General features: G+C 35.8%; 1 protein-coding gene across 1 annotated transcript in view; it reads right to left on the reverse strand.

Annotated features, from left to right (window-relative positions):
• Window positions 1-7,659: 7,659 nt before the first annotated feature.
• Window positions 7,660-19,018, reverse strand: part of LOC130213711 (exostosin-1) — a 638,782-nt gene continuing 627,423 nt past the window's right edge. The window contains exons 11-12 of the mRNA XM_056445469.1: window positions 11,221-11,392; window positions 7,660-8,159 (exon numbers count right to left, since the gene is read on the reverse strand). Coding sequence (XP_056301444.1) covers window positions 7,974-8,159; window positions 11,221-11,392 — 358 coding nt within the window. The 3' untranslated portion in view covers window positions 7,660-7,973. The remainder of the gene's footprint in view (window positions 8,160-11,220; window positions 11,393-19,018) is intronic.

The raw sequence follows: 19,018 nt of genomic DNA on the forward strand, positions 1-19,018 counted from the left end.
TGGAATGTTCTAAAGGTTTAAAAGGGGTGGTCCACTGGATTAAAGGCTTGATTGCGTTTATGGGGTGCAAAACAATAGCTTTAGTTTCCATCCAAAAAACAAAATTGTCACTTCCTGATTATCTGGCGCCAAATATCTGCAGTAAAAACGGAATAAGCTGTATCAATCTTTTCTTCGTTTTATAAATGACTTGCACCTCAGAAGGCAATCCTGACACGCAGTGAACACATGGTGGCGTTTGAAGGTGTGAGACGCGGAGCACAGACACTCTTGATTCTGGAGGTCATTAATAATATAATAACACATACTGAAATGGTTAAGGCATTTTAGAATGACTAAGACAATATTTCAGATGTTTTACTGTGTGCTCAGCCTATTGGTTTATGCGTTTGCACATGTTTTTATCATTACATGGTCTCATAACAAAATCATGTCACGTTTTTTAATGTGCATACTGGAATTTGTTCTGTAAAAGTGTTTCCATCAATGTTTATGTGCATCTTTTCTTATCGAATAAAACGTTTATGCTAGTTTGTTATGCGCATTTGGTTTTTATGCCCATTTTCAAAATGTATGTGCTTCTTGGCATTTAAAAATAGGTGGATGGTAACGTTGCTAGTGTGTGCTCCTGCGTTATTTCTTTTTAAATCTATTTTTTTTCACATAATTTACCTTAAACTTACATTGAGAGAAGAGCGGTTCCAGAAATCAGGTAAGACAAAAACAGAATCAGTTCATAACAGGCTGAGAATGTGGTAAAATCTGAAAGCGTGGTAAAAATCAGAAGAGGGCTTTTCTTTTTCTGGGCTTTTTTTTTTGTTGTAAATTGTTGGTTGGGTTTAGGGAAGTAAGTGGGTGGGCGGGTCAATCGGTAAAACTGCTTGGGTTTAGGAGAGAAGGAGGAGGGTGGGTCGGCCTATTGGCCGGTCGCCCAGTCAATCATTCAGCCAGTCGGACGGACGGTCGTTCGACAGGGGCCTCTTGTGGGTTTACATGAGAACGGCGCGGGCACGAATGGCACTCGCAAGAGACGTTCGAGATGCGAAAAAGCGTGCACAGCAGCCTCTCGCAGAATTGCGAAAACAAAAACTGAACAAATACGTACCTCCCGGGACCTCTCCAGAAATGTCCGCGGGACTACGTTTTCAGAATGAGCCTGGGTTGGAAAATGCCTGTCCAATTTTCTGGTTGTACGAAGGCTCTCCCTCAATAGGCTCTGATTGGATAGCTAACCTGTGTGTTCCAGAAATTGTCATGCCCTTACAATAATCATAATGGGTAGTTGCACATGCTCTGTTATTGTGTAAATAATGTTGTCAATGTTGCCATATCAGTTTGAGCTTAAATCAGACAATGACAACAAACATTTTTATCTTCTATTGTAAAATCAAGTTGGGATTTTCAATTAGTTTTCCAGTAATTGTGGACCAATGCAAACTGTTTTTGTATTAATTCAAACAGTTTCTGTCATATACTTGTGTAACATAAATCATTAAACAGTGTGTGTCATGCTATTTCAATAAATCTACTAGCTAATATTAATACTATAGCAACAACTAGTACTGTCACTAAGGTTGACATTACTGGTTATTGCTTGCAAGAGTTCAAGATCATTTATTTGTGAATAATATAGGAAAATGTTTTGCTTTGGGAGAGAATTTGTTGCAATCTTCACAGTGCATTGAACCTGTGACCTAAGGAAAAAAAAATGTGTTTGTGGCTATTCACAAAGAACACTTTATTCCAGTCTACTGCTCTACTTTCCTATGTAAACACTCTCAAGACAGATGTACTGTACGTATTTGGCCATTGCACTTAAGACTGCCTTAAAAGACAGCACTCGAGTTGAAAGTACATATTTCATTCCACTGCACTGTGCTTTAACTGCAAGATGCATTTTGTGTGATTCGGCTTGTAGAACTTAAAGCCTATGAAGTCTTTGATTTTCAGTGAACTCATTGTCACCCATATAATTGGCTAACAGGAAATGTGCTCAGAACGTTCCTTAACAGTTAGCACATAACCTAGCACATGTTAGCACAGTGACATTACAATAATAATAATGAATAATTAAAGATATTTTGTGTGCATCAGTCCTTAGAAGTCAACGTCGGAATTATAAAGCCCATAGGATTTCTAAACACCTCCTATGTAAACCCAAATTGCAAGGAGGGCTTGCCCGACCTAATGTTCTTTCGGTAACACTTTATAATAACTACACACTATAAATCATTTATTAAGCATTAGCATCTAGTGAATTCATTATTTGTTAAGCATTATCTCTTGACTATATCTCTTGATTATATTCTTGACTTATAAGCAGCTTTATAATGTGCTTAATAATTGTATTTTCATACTTAGTTAATGATTTATTTTTTATCACTAAATTAAGTATTGCATTATTTACAAACCAGTTGTATTTAAGAGTAGTTGAGGGTTTTTAGGATCATTCAGAATGAGTTAGTAAATGATTAATAAACTGTTGAAATCAATATTTACATATCTTATTATTCAGGCATATACTAATAGTTAACTAATATGTTAATAAATGCTTTATTAACTCAACTTCACGCAATTTTGTGACCTAATCTAAAGTGAGGACTATTTATGCTTTATAAATCCCTTTTGAATGACAAATAAAGGCTCAGAATCAAATGAACAATAATATTTGCAATATTTTCTAAAAAATAAAATTACTGTAAAGTTTAAACACTGCCAAATAACAGGAGTGTCAAAATACGACATAAAATTGGATAAAACAACAACAACAACAATATAATAATTTAACAATATAATAAGATGCAATGTTTAAACAGTTATTTTATTTTAGATAAGGTTGCAAACATTTATTTTTCATTTGAAATACAGTTTTATTTGTGTTTCTTTAAATGAAAAGGAATGAATAATGTCATTTTTCCTATTTAGAATTGAATTGAGCCTTTATTTGTCATTTATAAGGGATTTATAAAGCATAAATAGTCCTCACTTTAGATTAGGTCACAAAACTGGATGAAGTTGAGTTAATAAAGAATTTATTAACATATTAGTTAACTATTAGTATATGCCTGAATATTAAGACATATAAACGTTGATTTCAACAGTTTATTAATCGTTTACTAACTCATTCTGAATGATCCTAAAAACCCTCAACTACTTTTAAATACAACTGGTTCGTAAATAATGCAATACTTAATTTAGTAATGAAAAATAAATAATTAACTAAGTATGAAAATACAATTATTAAGCACATTATAAAGCTGCTTATAAGTCAAGAATACAGCATTTGTAGCTGCAGTTATAAACTGCTTACTAACGTTTGTTATTGTAGAGTTAATGCTTAACAAATAATGAATTCACTATTTGCTAATGCTTAATAAATGATTTACAGTGTGTAGTTATTATAAAGTGTTACCGTTCTTTCTTATTATTGGGCTGTAAACCATGGACCATGGGCTGCAAACCATGGATAGACTTTATTCCAATGGGAGAAAATTGGTTTCTGTTAGAGCAGTAGAAAAGTCTTACATATTCGATTAATGCAATACTATTATGAAATAATTAGTTCACTTTATAATCTTAACCCTGTCATTCATAATTCTGTTCATATTTGGAAACAGTTAAAGACTCATTTCAAATTCACCCAAATGTCGTTTTTGCTCTCCATCTCAGCTAACCACGCTTTTCGCCCTTCGATGTTAGATAATGTATTTGAGTTTTGGAAAAGTGTAGGATTACGAAAAGTAGGGGATTTATATGTAGATGTAAATTCTGCTTCATTTCAGCAGCTGTGTGAGAAGTACAGTAATCATTTTAATCACTTCTTTAGATACCTTCAAATAAGAGACTTTGTGAAGTCTTACATTTCTAAATATGTCACAGCGTCACCTATGTATCTGGACACATTTCTGGAAAGATGTATAAGAGATGGTAGTACTATTTCCTTGCTTTACAAAGGTTTAGAACAGATGAAAACTCCATCGATGGAGAACATTAAATCTGCTTGAGAAGAAGAACTTGCAGTAGAAATTCCAAGTGGTGTTTGGGAACAAAGTCTTGAACTGGTTCACAGATGTTCCCTTAATGCAAGACATTGTCTCATTCAGTTTAAAGTGCTTCATAGGCTTCATTATGCCAAGTGTAAATTGAATAAAACATTTCCAGAAGTGGAAAAGAGTTCCCCAGTTTTTAGATTCCAACCTGTCTCATTCCTATGCTGTGTCCCAAATTACAGAGTTTCTGGAAAAAATATTTCAAGTTTTTTCAGTTACATTAGACATTCCGATTTAACCAGATCCTATATTAATTGTATTTGGAGTTTCCGAAGAATTTTTGAGAATTACACGGGTACAACAACAGTTTGTTTCATATGGGTTGATCTCTGGCAAAAACTGAACACAGGCTTATTGTGGAAACGTAGCCCTATGGATGTTTCTGGAGACAGCAAATTACGTAGCCGGAAGTACGTATGGCTGCATTTCATTTTTTTAAACGAACGCTACGGGGCGGTGTGACGCTCAGTCAGCCTTTTGTTTTGGAAGAAAAAATAAGTCCCAACTTTTAAATTATGGCTGACAGAGTTAATCGGTATATTACATCTGGAAAAAATCAGATGTACCCTAATAGACAAGGTTTTGTTATTTGAAAAAAATTGGTCCCCTTTTATTTCCCTTTTACAAACTTGTGACTAATATGTTTACTATGCCTTTAGTGCCTATGTTTATTGTTGGGTAGCACTGGTGGGTGGTTGGTTGGGGGAATGCATGTTTATTTTTAATTTTTTTTGTTTATTATTTTTATGACCATTGTTTGTTGTTGGTTTACTTATTATTTTATGTTTATTTTTTTCTTTGCAAATGTCTAATTGTTAGAATGCAAGTTTTATGTTTATGTTTTAAAAAAGTGTATTTTCAAGTGAATGTCTGCGAAAATTTCTAATAATAAAAACATTGAAACCAGAAGTCAACGTTTATCAAGTGTCTATCAAAGTTGATTTTAAACTGCAAAGTATCTTTACAACCACTTGTATATTTGGAATATACTTTTTGAACTACAGTCACTGGAGATTTTATTAGGTACACCATGCTAATGTGGGGTTGAAACTTCAGAATTGCCTTCCATAATTCAGTATGGAAACATTCATCTAAGAAAATTTGGTCCTTATTGATATGATAATGTCATGCAGTTTTGGGAGATTTATACAGTATGTAGGCTGCATATCCATGACATGATTCTTCCAATCCAGCACATCTCAAAGGCACTCCATTGGATTGAAATTTTCAAGAACTAGTTTGATTATGATTTAAGTTTTGAGACTGGAAGTAGTTTTCACAAGATGGACTCTGTGGTCATAAAGGGATAGACATGGTAAGCAACAATACTTATGGATTGTAAGCTGTGGTACTTACTTAATGATCAATTGATACTACAGGGCCCAAAATGTGCCATACATCCTACACAACATCAACCTGAAAAACTGATACAAGACAGGCATACTCAGTTCTGTTTTTTTACACATTCAAACCAGTCTGGTCATTTTTCTATGGTCATCTAACCTCTGTTGGAAGTTGTGAGTCTTAAGCCTCATTCACACTACGAGTGAATTCAACAGGGAGTGAGCGACTTGCGGCAACCTCCAACTATGCGAGCGACAGTGACCATTGGCGACCAGGTGGGCGTGTCGAGCAATACGACAAAGTTGAGAATCCTTCAACTTTATGCAAATGAAGAACTACTTTCTTAAGCGACAGCCAATAGAAGTAGCAGTAGAGCTCACATGACCCGCTCTCAGCTTGCTCAGAGGCCAATTCTATTCTCCCTGCTGTAGACCTACACTGACATACTGATCTGAAAATGGAAGATATGCTTATGAATGTTGGGGAAAAAACAAACAACCGTTGACTTCCTTAGTATATATATTTTTTCTTGCTATGCATGTCAAATCTGTTTTTGTTTCTAACAGTGACTACGTTTACATTGACATCAGTAATCAAACTATTTGCCTTAATCTGAATAAGACAATAATATGATTAAGATGTTTACATGAGTTGCTTTTTGAATGCTCATTTCATGATCCCGTTTTACATGTTACAGCACATAATTCGATTAACGTCATTGTGTCACCACACTATCCATATTTCCTCTGGAGTTTAATGTAATTCCGGGTGTTTATTTTAATTTCTCAACTTTACCTGCAGTTTGGCACTTTCACTTTCATTCAGGAATATTTCATGCATTCCCCCATTGACAAACAAGATATTGAATGCGAGTTTGAAGAGCTGGAGGAGTGTTGTTTTAATGGAATTTAATACAGCACGCCGTATGGGAAAAAAAACCCTCTGCATTTCACGATTTGTGTGTCTGTAGTCCTTCACTGATTTGGTCGGTACAGAAAAAAGTGTCAAACAGCCGTGTGTGTACAGACTATCCTGTCGCAAAATGTCGTGAAAATCCTACATAACGGTAATAGTTTAAGATGTTTACATGTCTTTACTGCACTGAAACTATTGACTAAACCCGGCATACTCCGCATGTCTTAATTCAATTTTTGTTTTGTTCAATTATATATGGTGAGGCATTATCACTTTAGTCAGAATATCAAAAATCGCTGTTTACATGATAGACTCTTGATCAGAGTATTGTCATAATCATATTAAAATTGGATTATTGGTGTGCATGTAAACTAACTCAGTGTTCATAATATTTTAATTTGAAAGAAGGACGATTTGAAAATGGAAGATCTACTGAAGAATGTTGGGAAAAAACCCAACAACCATTGACTTTTACGGCTGATATCTTAATTTGAAAAAAGAAAGAATTGATTAAAGTTCAGAACCACTTGAGGGTGTGTAATTGGTGAGGAAAGTTTCATTTTTGTGCGAAATATCCTTTTTAAGCAGAGTATATAATACATACAATGTACAGTATTGCGACCAGTGGTAATGCATGCCAGCGAAATAACAGCTCGGGATGAACTGCTTCTCAATACATGGGAGATAAAGATCTTGAAAGGATCTATGGACCAGTCTGTGACCAAGGTGAATGGCAGATAAGGAGTAATGCAGAAGTGGCAGACCTATATGGTGAGTCAAGCCTGGTCACAGAAATAAAGAGAAACCAGTTAAGATGTCTGAGAGAGAGATTGCCAAAACAGAGAGGTGTTAAGAAAGTGTACAAGCTAAAGCCGGAAGGAAGGAGACGTCCTGGCAGGCCACAGAAGAGGTGGTTGGATGACGTAGAAGATCTACTTTTCCTAGGATTGTGTGCTTGGAGAAATCGAGCAATTGATCAGGAAGGCTGGAGGGGAGTGGTTAAAGGGGCCAAGGCTCTGCAAGGGCTGTAGCACCGTTGAAATAATAATAATAATAATAATAATAATAATAATAATATTACATACCCTGCTTACAAATTACTCAACTTTTCAAATGCTAACTAACTTTCCTATGGAAATCACATAATTTATGACTGATCTTCTCAAATCATCAGAAATAAATACTGAAGAAATAAGAAATGGGCTACTAAAAGACAAATACGCAAAAAAACGAAGAAAAAATAGTAATATTTAGGGTGCAAACCCACTTTGCATTCATAGATTTTATTTTTTTAACTTCTTTAAAAAAAAAGGATAACTTAAAAAAAATAATTGAAATTAAAATACATATTGCAGGCATAGGTGACTTGTTGAGCTGTTTTTCCATCCACTTCAACAGTTTGTCTCCTGTTCGATGTGTGCAGCGCCCCTTAAAAACAACAACACCGACAATAACAACAAATTCATATGTGATTCATACGCAAAACCTTCTGCTGCAGATAAAACCATTCAGTGTTGCATATTTTATTATAATTTAGTCCGTAGATGGAATATATTGTGTTTTTTTGTATCTGCTCTCTAATGAGTCCAGGCGAATCGAACACTTCAGGGCTGTTTCAAGATACTCAGATGAGTTCGCTGGAGCGTGTGGTGGGGATTAGATCCCTCACAATCGCTCGATGTCTCTGTACTTCTTGCGTAGGATGGAGACCTGGTCCTTGAAGAGGACGGGATCCAGACGCAGCTGAGAGTGAAGGAGAGGCATGAAGCCGAACCAGCTCGTGAAAGAGTTCATGCAGGACTGACGCTGTGCAAAGTGGTCCGGATCAGCCCACCGAGATGCCTTCGAGCCCTGAGAGAGACAGAGAGAGAGAGGTCTGTGTACGGTTCACCTCGCAGATTATGAATGAGAGCGGGAACATGTTACTGGAATTGGCCAGCACTTTAGAAGACACTGGCAAACAGAGCGAACACGGACTGTTCATTTCACGACTCAGAGAACAGACGACAGTTATGGCCTTACATTCCCCAAGAAGTCTGTGGAAGGACGTCTAGCGCCTTGTTAAAAAAAGATTACGGTCTGCTAATAAACAGCTACGTGCATCCGGCCTTTGGAATTGAAGGAACACAAACATATTTAGGATCATTGTTTAGAAAATTGGTTATTGCATGGCTGTTATGAGAGTGTTCTGCTGTATTATTATATCCAATTAATGCTGCAGGTTTGAGCATGTAAAATTCTGTTGTACGGCGCTGCAAAAAGGGGCAAGATTAGACAAGATGATTAGACATTTAAAAAGGCAAGAGATTGGGCCATATTTAAAATTTCTGTCCAAAAAGGTCAAGTTTTGATCTTTGATTGGTCTCACGCAGTAACGTGATTCAATTTCGCAGGTCAGAGTTCACCAAGCTTGAACTTTGCAATGCAGCGAATTGCAAAACTTATCGCATGAGATTGCGTTTCCAGTCCAGTGTGACCGCAGCTTAAGGGATAACGTATATCCAGGACATTGTTCTGAGCCGTAATAGTTTTATTGATATTTTAAATAAACTCAAAGCTAACAGAAATGAAAATGGCTGACTGGAGCTGATGGAGCACACACTAACTGCATATTATTCAGTCACAAGATAGCACCAAACAGTCAAAAACAGCTGCGAGGCAGACAAACATATGGATGTAAACATGCTCACTGATGGTCGAGATGATTCAAAAATCCCGCATGAGTCTGATGATGTGTGCCAATTCTCATACTATCCATCCTAAATAGTATTCGAAAATAGAATTAGTAATGCCCAAACCATAGTATGTTGCCAAAGGTACCCAGATGGTTTACTATTTCTGTTAAAAATTTGAAGTGTAGAACCGTCCATATTCTAACTGCTAATATTTCCTACAATACATTGCACGTTTGATTTAAAACTACAAAGTCGGGTAAAAAGTGTAAATCAACTACAAACATGGCGGACGCGCAAGACCAACGTAATGTAGAGAGGCTTCAGTACAGTTGTTTGAATGACTATTAATTAATAGCCAACTAGAAAATATTTAATTATTGTTTTCGTGTTTTATTTCATCTGCAACAACAATGTGAACTTATATCAAGATATGGTTAGACATTATCTTCTGAATGCATAATTATCTGATGACCTGAGATGATTTCTCTGCATGAAAGACTCGAGAATGGCAGGTTATCCTGCTGCTGCTTCTTCAATAAGGTAGGTAAATTAAATATGAAAGAAATGTGAATGATGTGTAGAGATCATTGAAAGGGGACGTAGCTAAGCAACTGAATGATCTGTTCACGAGGAAGTAGTATGTCCCAAAGCTTGCATACTCTTCTGTTACACACTCAAAAGTATATACTTTTCCTTGTCAAAAAAGTACATATGTTTAGGGTGTAGTATGAGGTTAGCAAGTTTCGCGACATACATTTTGCCAGTAGTTATTTGAATTGTTTAGAAACACTAGAGTGCCACTTCTTGTATTTTTATTATTTTAGGAAGAGTACTTCATTGGCATCGCATAAGCTGAAGATTTCGGTTTCTTTTTCACATTTTTATTTTCATTATTAAGTTTAGAGGGGATCTTGTGTTCTAATTTAGGTGGCTTTCGGTTTTGTTTAATTCTTTGCTTTGGCACCACTCTAGTTCCTTTTCCCTCCTTTAAATTTTGTTTGTTTATATTTCTATGATTGCTAATATTTATTTTCAAATGCATAGTACAAAGTGCATACATGCCTCTCTTTTGTTGGCTTTATCACTTTTTTCCTTATAGAGGAATAAACGAATTAAGTGTTAAGATTGTGTCCTTGTTTATTTCCATTCATTTCCTTCAGTAATGATATAGTATTCTAAAAATGTAACGTTTACTCTCCCAAGACAACTTATTAAATTATTATAACAATTTGAAACAGGTGAGTAATAATTATATGTACGTAAACTTTTGGATCTCATACAGCTGTCCCCCCACCTTTGTCCGGTAGACCCCTGGTCCTGCAGCTGCCATCGCATCATCCAAGTGGATGCTGCAATCTGGTGGTGGTGTAGAGAGACCCTCCCCTTATGATTGTGAAGCATTTTGGTGTATGGCCATACACAATAAATGCACTATAAATACACATAACATTGATTCTGATTCTGGTCATTCCAATGTATGTTTTTCCAAGATAACAACCGCTGAATAACACATGCTCATCCGGGTACTTCAAATCATCTTACGTTCACATCCATATGTATATAATGTTGTCTGTCACGGCAACAAATTTTGACGGTTTGGTGCTGTTATTTTGTGAGTAAATAATATGTAGATTAGTGTATGCTCCGTTCATCCTTTCTGTTTCTGACAGCTTTTCCTTTAATTAAAGCATAAAAAAACTATTACGGTTCAGAATAATGCTTTTTTTGTCAAATTTTTATATTTTGGGGCAAGTAGCCATGCAATTAGTGGGATAAAGTACATCCAGATGGTTGTTTTTGTAGAATAAATCAGTCTTATACAAGAGATAAGCCTTATTCTGTAATAACAACCTCTTGGATTTACTTTATCCATTATATATTATATCTGGGTAATCATTAATGAAGAGTAGTGTTTTGAGAAGATGCATAGATATGACAAACAATTGCAAAAACAAAAGTAAGAAAGAAGAAAAGTGTTGATGTGGAGAGCATGGGAAAATGGGCGAGTCAGTCAGGCAGACAGAGAGAAGGATAGTACTGCAACCTTGCTGTCAATCATTAATCTCGCCTTTCCATGAAGACATTCATCAAACAGGCCGATACTGCTGAATCAGATCCACACACCCTCTCAGCCCTCCGGCTCTCCATCCATCACACACTTACACAGACGCTTCTGACCTCAACAGGGAATCGCCCTGACACACACACACACATCTATTTACAAGCCAGACTTGTACCTGCTGCATCATTGTCTCCTTGTACTGCTTCTTCTGCGTGACTTTGATTGGCGGGAGTTTGGTCACTGCAGAGATGAGGAAATTGATGAGGATGTCCTCACAGTTGGCCAGCTGGTCCACCATTGACAGCAGAGACATCGGCAGGTAGTGTGTGTACAGGTGATGATAATACCTGACCGAAGGAAATGAGAGAATTGATATTTAGTAATGAAGACATTCATGGGGTTACAGAGGTGAACACACATATTCAATAACATCTAATACAATTACAGACAAGGATTTTTTAAATTATTGAATAAATTAGGAAAGATTAAAATAAATAAAATGATTATTATACCAGTGTTCCCACTGGTTTGAAATTACCTGCGGTGGTCGCCGGATTGACACATGGTTTTACCCACAGCACATAACTTCTCACTTAAAACAGTTGGGTTAATAATAACCCAACAGGTAACCCATAGATTATTTTAACCCAATCCATTGGGTTGATAAGGTTAACCCAACAATTTGGGTTATAAAAATAACAAATTTGTTGGGTTATTTTGCCAAAAAGTGGCTTAACCACTATATAATAATAAATTATTATTATAGTAGTAGTCATCTTTATATGTAAATAAAAAAATACGCCGCTTTTATTACATTGGCAAAGCTTTATTTAAATCCATGAATTTAGTGGCACTCCTTTTACAATAACAATGAGAGCAGTTTAGTTCATCCCCAAGCAGCAGGACAAGAGGGTCTGTCTCTGTTGCTCCTCCTCCTCTAAGTACTGAATGAAATACAAATATACACACATGAATTAAATAATGTCCAACATTTATTGTCATAAATAAGTCGCAAATCAACAAATTCTTGTTTTGCCTCCTGGTATGAGGGCCGAACCGTCTTGCTGCACAATTTGTATGGCAGTGGAGAAAGGATAGCAGGCTGAGTTGTTAAAGCACCATCTCCAAAGCGGGATCTCCAAGGCTGTCTTTATATCAAACAGAAAATACATAATAATTAATCCCAAAACAAGCCCTTATATATCAAAGGTGAAATGCTATAAATTGGGATTAAAACAGAGCTGTTATCCAGGATTCTCACCAGATGAAATGTTTGCTTGAACTGGTAGATCCAAGGCTCTCTTCTCTTTTTTTGCAATACGAGAGGATCCGCAGTGATGCATCTCCCAAAACCTCAAAAAGTTTCTTTGGTGTGTGGGTATAAAATACCTGTCCTGAGCAATCTAAAAATAAAGAAAACACCACTTAAATCCATGCCATTCAAACAGTACTCTGAATTTATTAAAGGGATATTTTACACAAAAATGGAAATTCTGTCATCAGTAATTCACCCTCTCCTTGTTCTAAATCTCAAAACACAAAACATGATATTTTGAACAATAAAGGTAACTAAAGCATTCTTGGTCCACAGTGAAATTCCATAGCATTTTTGTCTTCTGTTGAAGTCAGTGGGGACGATCAAGTTTTTGATTTGCTTTGTCCTTTAAAGTTATCATTGGAGTCAACAGAAATAAAAATAAATAAAATATCAATCAACAATTTGAGGGTGAGTAAATGATGAATACACCCAAAAATCAGTGAAACACCCACACACTACGGCCAATTTAGTTTATTAAATTTACCTAAACTGCATGCGTTTGGACTGTGAGAGACATGCAAACTTCACACAGCAATGCCAACTGACCCAGCTCCAGGACATGATGGATTCACCTCTGCTGCTGAATGAGTGTGTGGGTGTTTCACCGATTTTTGGGTGTATTCATCATTTACTTACCCTCAAGTTGTTGATTTATTTATTTATTTTTTCTGCTGACCACAAATGATAACTTAAAGGACAAAGCAAATCAAAAACTTGATCGTTCCCACTGACTTCAACAGAGGAAAAAAATGCTATGGAATTTCACACCAAGAATGGTTTAGTTACCTCCTCCTCCATATACCAAATGATGTTCGCTCCAACCTTAAAACAGAAATTGTAAATGTACACATGTATGCCGGACCAAATAACAACAAAAATCATGTATTTACCCAGTTTAGCAATGGAGAAAAGATAACTGGAGGTGGTCATCTCCAGGGGTACCTTAATCAGATAAAGAGAAAAAAAAAAACTATGAAAATGTGCACTTTTAGCTGCAGGATTAGTCTTTTATTTGAGTTGTTAAGGTGCATCACATTTGCTAATTTGTTGGGCAAATAAGGTCCATTTTACATGGTCAATTGTGCACTGATGTTCATCAGTGTGCTTGAATCTCATGCTCAGAAACTTGCAAAAGAGTCAAACTCTTGATCACAGATTTCTACTGAAATAGCTGGAACCTGTCAGTAAACTGTCATAACGCAATAATTAATATAAATAGGTTAATGTCTGTAATATCTCAATTTATTTGGTCAAATGCTCCAGGAGTGGAGTTCTGAAATTTCTGAACTGTGCTTAGACTCTATATCAGTCATCTGTAATTACCTGTGGCCTCATGCCTGATACAGAGTCTAATACCAAATTCACACTGAAATAAGGCACAGAAACACTTATGAAAGAGGCATTTGTGTCTTTACACACTACCGGTGCTGTTCAGAGAAGTATAAATGCATTTACAGAAGAATTACAAATGTAGAATTTGATTTTAAGACATATGGTGATGTAAAGACACCTTTACAGTATATGATACTGCTTAAGTGTGTGTATCTGTACATTTTTACAGAGCTGTTGTTTTCTTACCTTTCTCAACAAGATTATCGAGGATTAAAGCTCGCTCTGTCCAGAGCAACCTACAATGAACAAACAAACAAAAAATAAAATAAACCACAAATTTACATGAGCTGACAGACAATATTTATCAGTTGAGTGGTCACAGCATCGCTAAAATCTCACCTGAATTGAAAACTGGGCAAGGACAATGTATGTTTAAGGGCTTTGTATTTTTGTTTATTAGCATATATTACTACTATTATTATACAAAGTTAGCAGATGTTACAATTCTTATATATTTTTTTAAGCTTATATTTAATTGTTGTATGACATATATAACCGATTAAACATTTTTATTAGCATCTAACATTATCAGGGTTGTGGTTTCATCCCTGTAGGTTAGTATAAGATGTAGGGAAAATGCAATTTTCAGGGCTTTCAATATAGTACACACAAACAGTAATAACATTTACCTTTCAATAGTTAATAATCAAGTACCTTGAAATGGATAATGAATCCTCTTCTGATAAAAGACGATGTAGCAAGCTTCAGCTCTGCTCTTGTCCAAGGAGGATAACTTCCTCACGTTGCGATCCATTCAGTGCCCTCTAGCGGCGAATAATAACCAATAATAATATAATGCTCTGATTCCGTACTTCTTGGGAAAACTAGCAACTTCCTGAACAAAATGTAGCAGATATATATGTCTATATTAGTATTTAGTTGTTACAATATAGTTTCCTAGCGAAAGGACAGTGTTTTTTAAGACAACATAACATACCTTCACCAAGACTGGACGCGACTCCGGTTTGATGTCTCTGCTGGGTCCTAAAGACGAAAATGATGGCGGAATATCTCAAATACGCGTATTATTTTTTCCAAAACAACAGTAGAGATGAACCTGGAGGTAGAGAAAGTGTTTTTTTTAATCCGCATGTAGATCGGGTATGAAGCGCGCACGCTTGTATCATCAATAATTAAGAGTCCAGGTGAAACAGATATAAAAAACACGACACGGAGAGGCAATTTGATTAAAAAAATAACATTATTGCATTGGAGCTTACATAAACTTTATAACGCAAGAACAACATCAACATGCGAATATTAATACAGTGGTTCTGTGTCAGTTCAATCAGTTGACTGTTGAAATTCAAAAATTGTAACCCAACTGGACGAGTTATTAAATAAATAACCCAATAAAAGGTTTAAAATAACCCAACAAAGCACCAAATATTTTTAACTCAACCATTGGGTTAAATAAATAACCCAACGTTTTTTAGAGTGTAGTCACTATAACAGGCGAGAGGTCCGAAGGCAGGCAGTGAACAGGGACAAACAGACAAACTTGGCAAAGGTCAAAACATGGAGAAACAAGACTAAGGAAAACGCGTTGAATTGTCACTTTACAGGTAAACAAGTCTTGGCCAGGAAGTGAGTGTGTGTGCTGCTAAAGTAGTGTGCAATCAGTCCAAAAGCAGCATCAGCTGTGGGAGTCCAATCAGTGGAGACCTGGAGCAGGTGTGTGTGTGTGTGTGTCATGACTGAATATGTACTGTAGTTCATAAGATGTAGTCCATGTGAAAGTGAGTGCTTAACAGCGACCTCTGGTGGTTAGAGATCGCTGGTAATCATGACATATATTGGTGTATACATGCAATTTTCTTCAACATTCAACAAAACTTTTCTTAAAAAAAAGACTTATTATTATGTATCTAAAACAATGCAGAGTAATCTGCCCTGGCTAAAGGTCCCAGATCACCTCTACACATAAAGCAGCATGCATCACATCACCTGTGCGCACCAGTGATCATCCTCTTATTCAGTATTCTCATGCTTTCTTTTGCTTGCGCGAACACAATTAGTTTTGTCAGTCATGCTGCTTCTCGATTCTAAGATCACATTTGCACGAATATTGGGCCCTTCTTATTGTCGAACCCTGCTTTTGAGAAAACTACAAATAAAAAATTATTTTCAACCAGCCAAAGTGGCTAGTGGGAGTGGCTGTCTAACCCGCCACAGCTGAAATCTATCTATCTATCTATCTATCTATATATATATATATATATATATATATATATATATATATATATATATATACATATATATATATATATATATATATATATATATATATATATATATATATATATATATATATATATATATCTGTAAAAATAACTGTTAATTAACAGTTTCCGTATTTTGTGTGTTCTGTTTATTTACGGTTGTGATTAGCATTATGAGACCTTGATCTCTGTCTACTTTTGATGTTGAAAATTCAACTCTACAGTTTAACAAAGTGACTTTTTTTGTCATGTTAGTAGTTTATAATATAATGTTATTTCTTATAATATATAGAGAAATAAATCTGTAAAATAACAGAAAAATGTACTGGCAGTTTATTACAAGGTTATCGTACCGTAATATGTAACACCAACTCAGAGAATGTCACTTTAAAGTAATAAAAATGTTAAAAGTCACTCTTTCCAACTTTTAAGGTTACAAGCTGCCAGAAGAAATAACAAGGTATCATAATGTGATTCAAAAAATGTAAATAAGTGGGGAAAAATAAAAACATAAATCCCAAAATATATGAAACATTTTGGTCAATACCACCTTAATAAATATGTTTTCTGGAAAAAAAAACTGACAAGTTCAATACTTCTTTTTACCTGCTGTATATGATGAATAATCTAAAAAAAAAAAATGATATTTTTGATTACAATTGCACTTCTTGTCTATAAATATAAAGCATAGCTCTCTAACTAGATTCCTGGAGGGCCACAGCTCTGCACAGTTTTGCTCCAACCCTAGTCAAACACAGCTGATCCTAATAAGGTGTGAATTGGAGGTGGTTGGAGCTAAACTATGCAGAGCTGTGGTCCTCCAGCAATTGATTTTGAGACCACTGATTTAAAGTAAATGGGAATCCTAACAGGTACCTGCTTTCTTCAAAAAATCTTTTCTGTTCCATAGAAAAATGAAATACAGACAGATCTGCATTGTAAAAAAGTTCTTTCTATCTTTAAATGTTTTTAATGAATCAAATGAACTTTTCAAGTCATCTCAACTTACATTAACCAAACTGACTATAAATATTAAGTTTAAACTTTGTATAACTAAAAAAATAAGTTGAAATCTGATTAACATATTTAAATAAGTTAAAGCAGGGGTGTCCAAACGCGGTCCTGGAGGGCCAGTGGCTGTTTCTTAATATGCCTTCTTACTTGTGTTCTCTTGTAACGTCATCATCAACCGCCTAAGTTCAGTTCCAAAACTTAAGACCGCAAGAACGGAGGACGTGTAAAAGTTCCCAGATATGTTCTTGATTTTGAGGACGCATTGATGCAGACTTGAGAGCAAAACTCGCTTGAGAACTCCCAGAAGTCATTGCGACTGAATAAAGGAGGTGGGAAGCGCAGCATTTTATATGGATTATTTATTAAAGTTCAGAAATATAACTTATTTATCCCAGGAGTTTCCCTAAATCAAAGAGTGAAAGTAAACATTAACATGAAAATCATTTGCTGAAATTTGTATTAAAATCAGTTTTATTTGTATTGTGCAATGTATATTTGTAAAGTATATTTTTATGCATAGTATATAGTAATAGTTGTATGAATGCTGTGATGTTTAAAACATTTTTCGATTGAAAACATGTAAAGGTCATGTGACCATCAGGAAGAATGCAGCATCTCATTCCCACAGAATGCGTTCTGTGTTCTCGTGGTCTCCTTAGTTTGTTTTTCTGAGGTAACTTGGCAAGACTGGTCTCCACGAGAACGCAAGTCTGTTTTCAGTGTTCTTGGAATTAAGAAATAGCGTCCTGCATATTTTAGTTCCAACCCTAATTAAACACGCCTGAACCAGCTAATCAAGAGGTGAGTCCCAAATCGCATACTTATGCACTATTCTACGCCATTTTGTAGTATAAATAGTGTAAGTAGTGTGTTCACACCGAAAACTCTAAAAATAATAAGTGCACTTTAATTACCCAGATGATGCACTCATTCAACCGGAAAAATTAAGTGTGGAATGATGGACACTATATTATACTCATGACAGGTATTATTTGGTACTTTGGTTATTTATTTCATTAATTTAGCAATTTAGGAAACGGTTTGAATTTTCGCTTAGTAAAGAAAGTGTTCCATTTGGAATGACACTACATATAAGTACTATGCTGTTGAGTGTGTTAGTGCATAAGTACATAGTGCATAAGTGCATAGTGTGCCATTTGGGATGCAGCTAAGCTCTTTCTAGGTATATTAGAATCTTCCAGGGAGGTATGTTGAAGGAAGTTGAAGTTAAACAATGCAAGACATCGGCCCTCCAGAACTGAGTTTGGACACCCCTGAGTTAAAGAACATAGAAAATATGACGTTTTTAATATAATATTTTCAGTGTAACATATAAGATAACATCAGGCAAAATATCCTATTTTTGAGTAGATTATTCTTTTAACAATGGTATTTTCTTTCAGGAAAAGAATAGATGTGTTTTTTTGACTCCCAAATTGCAGTTGACTTGCACTTTATGAACCACGTAAACCACAATTTCAAGTAAAAATCTTCAGAAAAAAGTACTTTGAATGGCATGAGGGTGTGTAAATTACTACATAATGTTCATTTTCATGTAAACTATCCCTTGAAGAACAATTCACAAGCAATCAAATTTCCTGGGTTTGAGAATACAGTGAGCACTGAGATCCTGCACAGACAGAGACAGGCAGAGGCCACCCCACTGTGAGGAGCTCAAAAAGACAGATGTTTTAATTTCTGTGAGTGACACCTTCTCCCTCTCTCTCGTCCTTATTAAACCGAATCTCCTTTCCTGCCTGCAGACACCTTTTCTGTCATTCTCTTTCGTTCCCTCTCTTTTCTCTCTCTCTCTCTTTGAGGGACAGGCGTCAGAGCGTTTCCCTCAACCCTGCAGGTGGCTTATCTCTCTTCACACGTTTATTTATGTCTTTTTCTCCTGCACACTTTAAGCTGGGGTCACTTTGCAGGTGGTTTGTCAGCTCGCTGACCAGTGGCAAAGCGGTTAATCTGTGTGTCGGGTGTGTGATGTGACAGACTGAAGGTCTCTGTGTGTGCGTAGCTGTGTG

The sequence above is a fragment of the Danio aesculapii genome, chromosome 20 (assembly GCF_903798145.1).
Source record: "Danio aesculapii chromosome 20, fDanAes4.1, whole genome shotgun sequence".
Lineage (NCBI taxonomy): Eukaryota > Metazoa > Chordata > Actinopteri > Cypriniformes > Danionidae > Danio > Danio aesculapii.